This window comes from Pagrus major, chromosome 12 (assembly GCF_040436345.1).
Source record: "Pagrus major chromosome 12, Pma_NU_1.0".
Classification (NCBI taxonomy): domain Eukaryota; kingdom Metazoa; phylum Chordata; class Actinopteri; order Spariformes; family Sparidae; genus Pagrus; species Pagrus major.
The window spans coordinates 26027358-26038351 of NC_133226.1; the positions used below are offsets into that span (position 1 = coordinate 26027358).

General features: G+C 44.0%; 1 protein-coding gene across 1 annotated transcript; it reads right to left on the reverse strand.

Annotated features, from left to right (window-relative positions):
- On the reverse strand, positions 1 to 10663 carry brap (BRCA1 associated protein). The gene is made up of 13 exons (XM_073478461.1): positions 10277 to 10663; positions 9878 to 10039; positions 8821 to 9040; positions 8528 to 8717; positions 8239 to 8352; positions 7399 to 7547; positions 6816 to 6891; positions 6594 to 6732; positions 5572 to 5681; positions 5408 to 5497; positions 5214 to 5317; positions 4168 to 4307; positions 1 to 731 (listed from the first exon to the last, which is right to left on the reverse strand). The coding sequence occupies exons 1-13, from the start codon at positions 10353 to 10355 to the stop codon at positions 502 to 504; spliced, it is 1803 nt and encodes a 600-aa protein (XP_073334562.1). The 5' UTR covers positions 10356 to 10663; the 3' UTR covers positions 1 to 501.
- Positions 10664 to 10994: the final 331 nt, after the last annotated feature.

Genomic DNA, 10994 nt, shown 5'->3' on the forward strand with positions numbered 1-10994 from the left:
CACATTTCAGCATTTTACTTAAGAATAAAACAGAACAAAAGTTTGAAAAAGGATTTTTGAAAACATGATATCAAACATTCATCTACCAGCTTCTCTTTGCTCAACTCAAACACGTGAAAGAAATTGATCTTAACATTTAAAAGCAACATAAAGACTTTGATAAGAAGAACTACAACAGGGGCACGAATGAACATAATCTTGATCAAATAAAACAGATTATTTATCTCTTCTCTCTTCTCAGATTTGGGGATTAGCAGAATAGATTTACATCACACAGATGAAAAGCTTGTCGTGTCTTTAATGACCGAGCATGTTTCCACGTCTCGTCTCGTGGAAGCTACATTAAGTTAAGGTGTGAAACTGTGCAGCTGAACATCGTCCTTCTCCTCGGAGTGCTTTCTGATGCAGACACACGTGAACAACAGGACAGCCATCAACGTGTGTCCACGCTGAGAGGCAGCGACAGTTTGTAGCATGTTCCAGTAGATTTTTAGCAGCTGCCTACTTCCTCTTCCTGCCCCGGCCTCTCCTGCCCCGGCCCGAGGAGGGACCGGCTCCCGCCGAGCCCAGAGCGCCGTCTGACGGGCTGGCTCCGATGTTGATCTGTCCCTCCTGGATTTCACTGCGAGCCTCCGGAGGCAGGTGTTCGATCTGCTGCTGCGTCTCCAGATAAAACATGACGTCTCTCAGCTGCTCCTGCAGCTCTCCGATCGCCACGTCCTTACGATCGCCTGCAGGAAAACACCAGACAAGACACAGATGTCAAAGATGTAAAAATGAGCATTTCTGCATTCAAATGTCAAAAAACGACGAAACCTTTGTTGTTTATTTTGTTGAATTGTGTTCTTACTGTATCCTAACTGTTTCAAACAATGTTCAAACCCAGAGAAACTGTCATTTTAAAACTTCCAGGTAAGTGTGTGATGATACAACAGTGAGTGAGGAAGGAAGTCGGTGAACTTAATTACAAGTAACATAAATAAAACTTAAATAAAACATGACCTCATCTGTTTCTGCCTGGGTTACATCACATATTTTCAGCAGCAGTGGTGGCTGTTTAACAATGAAGACAACAACTCCCATGATCCCGTGCAACTCCATGACATCATTAAACTATGTCTTGTTTTCGTTGCTTTGATCGAGACGCCCGGCTGCTGAAAATACAAACGGTGCATTTAAATGTATTTAAAAAATATATAACCTGCGAGTAAACTACAACTCCCGTAGATGTAGAATAAGATTTCTTAAAGCTGCAGTAACTGATTTTTTTTGGCCACTTGGGGGCAGCAGAAACAAGCAATGAACACAACATCAACATATGTAGCTTTAAAGTCTATACGGTGGACTTTGTGACGTGGTCGTGCAGTTTAAGTCCAGTATTCAGTCTTTTTTAGCTCTAATATTGATTAATCTCATCATCTGGTGTCGTAAATGTCAGAAAATAGTGAAAAATGTCTCTGTAAATCCAAAGATATTTGGTTTGATACGATGTAATACAGAGAAAAACAGGAAATCTCTATATTTGGGAGATAAAATGGCATGAAAAATTACTTTAACAATCAAAATTGGTGGCAGTTATTTTTCTGTCGGTCGACTAATTGTTGCAGCTCGAGTCTCGACCATCTCCTTAATGAAATATCTGGCTCTTTAGCTGGCTAGTCTCTAATGGTGTCTGTCATGCTATAGGATGTACATGTACAAGCCTCGATGTTGAGGTCAACACACAGCTGTGTGAACTTCCTGTCTATACAAGAGACTGAGATAAACATTAACACCTATAAACACTAGAGAGGCAGTGCAAAGAGTGAGGAAACATACAGAAGATTCAACATAATCATCGTCAAAATCATAAATAACAGATAAATAAAAATGTTTCCCACAGATGAGCTAACCGGCAGCTGTCATGTTTCCCACAGGATGAATTTTAATAACTTGGTTCATCCTCTGACTCTTCCTACATCAGGTCAAATTCATTTCTTCAATCATTTGGTTTATAATATCTGCAAATCTATCAGCTGATCATCTGTGCTTTGTGTGCACTGCTACTTAGCAAATGCTAACGAGCTAACAGGCAAAACTAAGACGTTGGGTGTGTTCTGAATTGGATAGCATGTTAGCATGTTAGCATGTCGTGGTGGCGTTTAGCCTTCCGTCTTTAGCTTTTATTAACCCACTTTAAAGGATCTTTATCGAGTTCATGTTGTGTTTTATTTTCAAATGATTTTTGCCGATATTTTTACAACATGAAGTCGCTGCACTGTTGGGAAAATGAAGGAGTTTGTGAGCTCCACGTGTCTTTTTCAGGCTGAAGTTAGAAAGTTAGAAAGTCTTCACGGAGCAACGCAACACAAACATCAGTGTTGATTCAGTCTGAGTCACAGGCACGAGCGTAACCTTAACATCAGTCCACTAAACTCTGACTAAAGTCCCTTAAAACAAACAAACAGACTGGTCACGCTACTGCACGTCAGCAGGAAAATTGTGGTAATTAAAGTGCTCGGATGAAATCGACTCCAGCAGGAAAGAATATGGTGGCCGGCTGTGGATTAAACGTTCGAACTTCTCTCATCAAAACAAGTGAAATGGCACCGAGTGTGTGTGTCTCCTCCACATAAACAGAGAGCACACACACCGGGGAACGTTTGTTTAAACAGTCCTCATCCTCCGAGCTGAAGGAAAAATACAGGTATGTCTAAACTGTAGACGGAAAGTCTGCGTTGGGACCTCCAACCTGACATTTACGTTGCCCTCAGGCGTAGCTGTGACTGAAGTGTAGGAGGGCTCGTTAACCGTCACATGATCTGAGCCTCTGTATCTGAAACACTTGATCCTGACATCCTCTCCACCTCCTGCACAAACACTTCGTTCACATCTTCGTCTCTTCCTGAGCGGCTCCCGTCCACCTGTGTGGATGCGACTGCACTCGGCTACAGGCGCTGACCTGGAGTGGAAATTTGTTTATCATTTGCAAATATTACCGTCTGAATGAGGAAGTTCTCTCCGACCGCCGGCCTCGAAAACAAAAATAGCCTCAGGCACACATGACCTGAATGTGAAGCAGCCAAGAATTCCTGTCCCGAATAATATTCCTGTTCCTCTGGATTCTTCAGTCCGACATTCACTTTGTTTATTTTTGATGTCAAGGTGGTGACACAAAGTTAATCGAGCTGTTAGTTTATTTAGAAGCAGCAACAGATGAGCTAATGAGACTCGTGGCAGGTAGAGATGTAGAGATGTCCTGAGAAGTTTATTCAAGCTGATAAACTTCATCGTTCTGAACCAGAAGACGTTAAACTTGATTTAAAAAGTCGTCTTCTGAATTAAACGCATCATTTTGTCTGGAGGGAAACAACATCTAACGGAAGCTTCTGAGTGAGACGCGTCACTTCTTCCTGATCTCTGACGAGCTGCACATCGATCCGACCACACAGACGCCACAAACAGCGATTCCTTCTTTGATATCTTTAACTTCAGTCTCTTTCAAACTCGGCGCCACCTGAGCGATGTTCACACGCTGCTTGGCAGAAAGATGTTAACTTCAACAACACGTCACAGCATCGCACCTGAGGAGGAGAGTACATCAGCGCGTTCACCCGCCGAGCCGAGGGCGATAAAAACCCCCGACTGCCGAAGGGTTAACTGACCCGGGAGTAACTCCTGATTGTACACGTTCACATTGCACACAGAAGCCTGATGTTAGCCGGTCTTATTGGACTTTTCTTTCAGTGTGAAGGGAGAATAAAATCTCTGATGGAGGAGTGAGGAGTTCACCCGAATGGTCAAACCTTTCTCATGACGTCACAGAGAAGTTGATCTTTGACCTTCAGGATATAAAATCATCGTTTCATCCTTTCAGACATACATTTGAGAATAATCATCATCATGAATTGTTGAGTCATGGCTTAAATAAACAGTTTGTGACGTCACAGTGCCTTTTCACCACCGAGCTCTTATCAGTTCATCCTTGTGATAAATTTGAAGAAACTCCCCAAAGACCGAAACAGACGGACACCTGGAAAAAATACAGCTTTCGGGAAACAGCTGTTATCAGTGCAGAGCCATAAAACACTCCCCACTTCCTCCATGACTGTTTATATAGCGTCATGCTCCACAGTGTGCAGCAGGAGGAACTCGACCTCTGTGCAACTCTTTCTCCTCGTCACTCACCGCTCTCCTTCCCTTTGCGCTCCTCGTCGGCCAGCTGAGACTGCAGCTGAACCTGATTGGCTCTCAGGCAGCGGTTCATCTCCTGCTCCTCCTTCAGCTCTTGGCTCAGCTTCACCACTCGACTGCTCAGCTGAGCGCACCTGAACACAGAAGAGCACAGACGACTTAAACAAAAAACTACAGCTTCTTACAACTTTAGCTTTAATTCTCTGCTTGCAGAAGTCCTTCCTTCAGTAGAACAAATCACAGGTGGACCTGGTCATGGTAATACGAGCTGGCATGCACAAAACCACAGCTCAGGAGCTCACACACATAATTAATGGTTTTATTTATGACCTGTGTGTTTCCTGTTCAGACATGTCAAACTGTCTGCTGGGAATAAAGAGACCTGCTGCTTCACGTGTGACCAACCAGACTTAAGGCCTCTGCACACCATGTCAGAAAGTACCGCATGTCTAAAAAGAAATACAACCTCTGAAACTGGTGGACTGGTTTTAAATGTGCGACTCCACTACAGCTCACTTTGTATCAAACTGGACCGCTGACACCCCGAAACAGGGTTCGAGTTATAATCTGAGTTTTGTGGGGGTCTCTAAATTAAATAACCCTAATCCTAATTTACGTTTAGGGTGGAGATAGATGAAAAGGTAATAGCCGAACAGATCCGTTCACAGGTTCATTGGTAACAGGTGACAGCATCATGATTGGTGGAAGGCTCAGTCGTTCACAAGCAAGGACGAGGCGACGTTCAACACTTAGTGAAACACATGATTGTAAAAATAAAGGGATGTTACAGCGGCTCAGGAACACTTAATAAAACTGTTGTCAGTAAACAGTTTGTTTAAGTGACTGCACTGTTTTTATTTATGTTTTAAGCAGCGTCCCAACTTTTACTGAACGGAGGTTGTAGTCTGTAAAATGATAGAGACACAGAAACAAAGCCAGCTCAGGACAGACACGGCATCCAAAAGCACTGAAACAGTCAGATGAAATAATCTCTACACCGTGACGCCACAAAAACAACAGCTGCTTCAGTCGTCACCTACTTTTTCTCCATGACCTGCTTCTCTTTGCTCATGTCGCCGAAGCGTCGCTCCAAGTTATCGCAGCGCTCCAGAGTCTCCTTAAACTTGGCCTTCATGTTGTTAATCTGAAAGAGTTACGTGCACAGAACGATCAGAATAAAGCGATTTCAGAGAGGAAACACGATTAACGTCCGTACTGTAACGAGGCGCCGTACCTCCTCGGCCGTCTCCTTCTCCAGGTGGACGATCTTATTCTCCCAGTAAATCCTTTGAGACTCCAGCTGACTCGTCAGCAGGTACGAGTACTGCAGAGAAGCAGAATCCATCAGAACATTTCTGTGTTTATGGAGCAGATAAAGCGTGAGCAGCAGGCGCTTACCTCTAGTTGAAGTGCATCTATTTTCTCAGCGTGGCAGGTGTCTCCCTCACATTCGTACTGCACCATCTTCCCGTCCGTCTTACTGGCCACCAGCCGATGAACGTAGTTATCTACGACCGCAAACATCAACGTGGACCGGTCAGTTAGTGAAACATAAAAAACACTGGCATCTAGTTTGATAATTGCTTCATTATTTACAGTTATTCATTTAAGCAAAAGTGTCAATTATTTGCTGCTTCCGGCTCCTCAAACTTGAGGATTTGCTGTTTGACATGACTGTAAACTGAATTTCTTTGAGACAAACGAATCTTCATGCATCACATCTGGCTCTTAACAAATTATAACGGTAACTCTTCTGATATGTTAGAGACAAACAAATAACTGATTAACAGAGAAAAGTAATTTGAGAAAAATGAAAATTGGTTGTGGCCCTTCGACATCTGAAGTCTGAAGTACGTGGGTCAGAATGTGGTGTCAAAGGAGTGATTATTCATAATATTCCTCATTATTTTAAGCTTAAGTAAATATTTAAGGTGTTTTTTTGGCGACTTAAGAGCCGTCAAAGATGATGACAACAGAACAACGTAAGCGTCCACACAGATGACAGGGTTCCTACATGTTTCCAGTCAAATTAAGCACTTTTAAAGGATTTTGAAGATGCATTTTCAAGCTTTTCCAGCACCTTAGGACATAATACCCATCATATCAAATAACATATATTTGGCATTTGTTGGGCGGCCCCCTAAAACTCAGCTTGCTCTCAATGATCTTCTGTTTAATAAAGGAAGTAATAATAATGATTAAAAAAAACATAGTGAGGCGACTCAACAGAAGGTTGTGATTACAGGAGCTGACTTTTTTTTGGTATTCTTCTGCCCTCTAGTGGCTAAAATGGATTAAAGCAGCTTTAAGAGCCATAAATTCTTGGAAAGGATTTAATCTTGTAATTTACAATCAGCATCCTGAGCTATCAACACGTGCCTGCTCTCTAAAACACACACGCAGACTAACAAGCCGAGTACCTCCTGCGTAGTCCCAGACACGGTGGTTGGTGAGCTGCATAGCGTAAGTATGCTGTGTTTCCTCAAAGTGCTTGTAGGCATGCCGGCTAACGTAGCGACCACAACCGATGTGGCCGCAGATCAAACAAATCCACAGGTTCTACGGAGAACAGAGACAAAAGCTTCAGAACAAACGCTCAAGAGGAATAAAAGAAGATCCAGCAGAAGATGGAGAACGTTTACCTCCTGCACGCCGCACTCAAAGCACTTGTTCTCCTCCACTGGTTCTGGTGTTTGACAGTACCGACACACAGGACACCTGGAAACAGAGCACATATTCATCTATTGTGACACGCGTGTGTGTGTGTGTGTGTGTGTGTGTGTGTGTGTGGTGGTCCTTTGTGACACAGAAGAATGGATGTAAAGAGCACAAAAACAAACAACACATGACCTGAGGCCCGCAGAAATGACCAGTGGACGAGGAAGAATCAGGTGAGGGAGCACGTGATCGGTGAGAAAGTTCCTTTATTTACATGCTTGTTGATCAGAACTACATTTAAACTAAATCTCATGAACTGCTGCACACATGCAGCAGGACTCACACCCACAAAGCTGAATCCAAAAAACAGATTTTTATTCACATCCCTGATACAAACGGTCAGAAATGAGTTTGTGTCCAATTTTAAAAACCTGAGAAGTGTTAGTCGCAAATATCAGGTACAGTGAGAGACTGAGGGAGGAAGAGGTTCTTCAGAAGGCAGAAGATAACATCCTGTAGGAAACACAGTAGAGAGTGTGTGTGTGTGTGTGTGTCTACACAACTCACGAGGCGTCTTCCCACCGCTGGAGACACTGGCTGTGGAAGCTGTGGTTGCAGAGAGTGGTGAGGATGCCGTTAACAGACTCGTCCATCCTCTCCAGGCACACGGTGCACTTTGGCAGCTCGGTCAGCTCCATCACCGGCAGACTGGCTCCCTGAGGAGGAGGAGGAGGAGACAGAGGGGAGGAGGAGGAGGAGGAGGAGGAGACAGAGGGGAGGAGGAGGAGGAGGAGGAGGAGGAGGAGGAGGAGGAGGAGGACACATAGGGGAGGAGGAGGAGGAGGAGGGCAGGAGGAGGAGGAGGAGGGCAGGAGGAGGAGGGCAGGAGGAGGAGGAGGAGGAGGACACATAGGGCAGGAGGAGGAGGAGGAGGGCAGGAGGAGGAGGAGGAGGAGGACACAGAGGGGAGGAGGTTAGAGAAAGGAAACTGTGTTATTTCAGATCGAAGTCTGCAGATTTTCAATCCTGAGCAAAAACTGTGAAACTTGGTTCTGGCTGAGGATGCAACAATTATTTTCCTAATCAATTATTTTGACGATTGAAGCCGTTTCACACCAAGCAAAGATTTTCAAGTGAAAAAATTTGCAGGGAAATTTGTAAAAACTGATTTTTTCTTTTTTTTTTTACGCGTTTCAGCTGATGTCCGGGTCAAAATGGGACTGACTTAATGTTTAACTGACTGAATTGTATCAGCTTCACCAAATATTTACATTTTAAGACATGTTTGCTTGATGTCTCTGTTGATGTCTGGCGTCACTGAAGAGGAGCGTCTCCCTCCACTGATTCCCTGAGTCGTAAAAAAGAAGAAGGTTTGAATTGGATTAAAATAAATAAAATTGAATTTACCTCTTCAGACTTAATAACCTCTGCCCGCTCAACATAGACCAGTTGACACACCGCTTCCTCTATGGAGTTGAACTGGCGGCCATTACACGCTGTGTAAAAACTGTCTGCGTCTGCCTGAAAGAAGACGGAGAAGAAAAAAAGCAGCTTTAAATCAGATAGTGTGTGAAGTCATACATGACAAAGACAAACTAACGTGTTCAGTTTGAACTTCCTGCAGTTAGAAAACACACAGTAACCAAAAACGTCTCCCACAGGTAAAAACTCCATCATGATCGTGCTGAGATCTTACCTGTGTACGGAACTTAATCAGAACCATGTACTGGTTCGGGGTCGAGTCCCGGATTATCTTCATATGCTCCATGACATCATTAAATGGCGCCAGTAGCTTCATGAGGTCGTGGCTCGTCATGGTCGCCGGGACCGTCAGGATGCACACCATCGCGCTGCGTCGTACGTCTTCGGTCAGTGACGTCATTTTGCTGCAACAAGACAGAAAAACAAGTTAATAAATAAATAAATAAATAAACATCCTGTTTCTAAACAGCAGATAACCTGATCAATAAACTCATCAGATCGACTCACTTGGTCTTGTAGAGGTGCATGATACCATGGATGATCTCCACTGAAGGGTTCCCACTGAAGAAGGAGATCTGCTCCGGGAGCTGCTTGGAGGGGGAGTCAGGAGCGGCGCCTTTCGCCTCGCTGCTGTCCGGTGAAGCCTTGTCGCCCTCCGGACCGTCTGCTTCAGTCTTTGCAGCCTGAGGTTCACCGTTCTGCTCCGAGTCTTCACCTCCTCCTTTATCTGGAGGCAAGATGCGGTAGTTTATAATCTGATGTGTTTGAACAGACACTGTGTGATTTCTGCCACTAGGGGGCTCACTATCAAAACAAAACAAAAGACGTCAGCGTGTAGTGTTGGGACAGGCTTCACGGGGGGCACAGTCAGTGGGCAGAACCGGCTCAGAGCCAGGCCTTTTGGAGGAATAGACACCTGGAGTCACATCAGATTCTGTTCTGATACCGACGGGAGGAGAGCTCAGAGATTAACTTTTAACTTTTGGGATTAAAAAGTGGATTTATCTTCCTCCACTGTCGGGTGTTTCAGTTCTGTAATGTCGACTGCTGACTGGAGCTGGAGGGGAAATGTGCTTTACTTCATGAACGTAACGTTACAGAGAGAGAACCAGAACCAGAGTCTCTGCTGAGTTTAGTGGGAGGTTTACCTGAATTCACTAACATTACCTTACAGCTAATGTACAGATTTATCTGATGAGACTCGGGCACAAATGTTCACAGAAGATGTAATGTCTTAAAGTTTTATTCACAGTCCTCTATCCAAGAAGTGGCTGCCTGCAACCCAATGAAACACACCATTACCTTGAATAAACTTTGGATTTCTCTGGGCTTGAACATTATATAACAAAATATAAACACAAGTCTAGATGTTTTCATACATTTCAAGGCAGAATTCCTGCATAATGTATCTTTAAAAAGAGCTTTGTTGACGATAAGAAGATAAGAAAAGCACAGTTCTGCTGATGTTATCTTTAAAGAGCTCGACAGACTCTAATCTGATAAAGCACTATGCTGTAAACCATGAAGGACCATTGTCCTGTGTCTCTCCTGGGCATGTCCCCACCTGGGCTGGGCTCAAACGTTTCTATCACCATGTCCCCCATGGCTCTGCTGCCAATGTGCTGGTGCAGGACAGTAGCTCTTTCCAGATCCGTCTTCCCACTCAGAGTGTGTTTGGCTACACCCAGAGCTTTCTCCTGCAGCTCCTCATCTGACATGTCCTCCACTGGAGACGACAGAAACGGGACCAGAGAGTCAAACTGGGCCTCAGAGTGTCTCAACAACACGGACACACATTACTCACATTAGCTGTAGCTGGGTTAATTAGATAAATAATGCCTACTCACGCTAAAAGCGAGCTAGCTAACCGACAGGAGGAGCTTCACAGCTGGTTAGCTTCCCGGCTAACTCCGACACAAAGCAGTGTTTTATAAACGTTGACACTGTGAGGAAGCGGACTCACCTGCAGAGTACCGGAAACCTTGAGGAGAAGGAGACTGGTCGGCTAATTCCAGACGGATAACGACCAGAGACACACTCATGTGTTATAAAAGAAACGCACACTTTTACAAAGAACAACACAACCCGGTGTGACAGCTAGCTACGGACCAGCTAGCTAGATGACTGGCAGGCTAATAAGCTAACGGCTAAAGTATAATTAGCCGGTTCGGGCAGTCAGCGCAGAAACCTCGTCGCTCGGTTACAGCAGCGTGTCAGTCACACTGTTCCCGTCTTTCTACGACCGGAACCACAAACATTACATTTATGTTTTTTTAAAGATAAGACACAGTTAGTGTCACAGACTTTAAGCTAGCTACCCTGTCTCTGTGCTCACAGCTGTTTCTAGCATGTTGCTCTTCTTCGTGTACTAAATGAATCAGCAGGTAATCGACCGCCGGTGTGTTGCTGCCACCTGCAGGAAGTAACCGCGCACTACACCCCCCATTGATTTTTAATTATAGTTGTAAATTGCTGAAAACTATTTAATCATTCTCCTTTAAAAACGACTAAATGTTGATGTTACTTTAAACACATATCCCTAAAAATAAATACATTTTAAAAAAGTACATTTATTGTTAATTTGTTGTTGGTAAGATAATCGTATGGACATCGTTTGAACAACCACAAATTTATAGTAATCAAATATTTTAAAGTTTCTATTCTGATTTTTTATTCATACA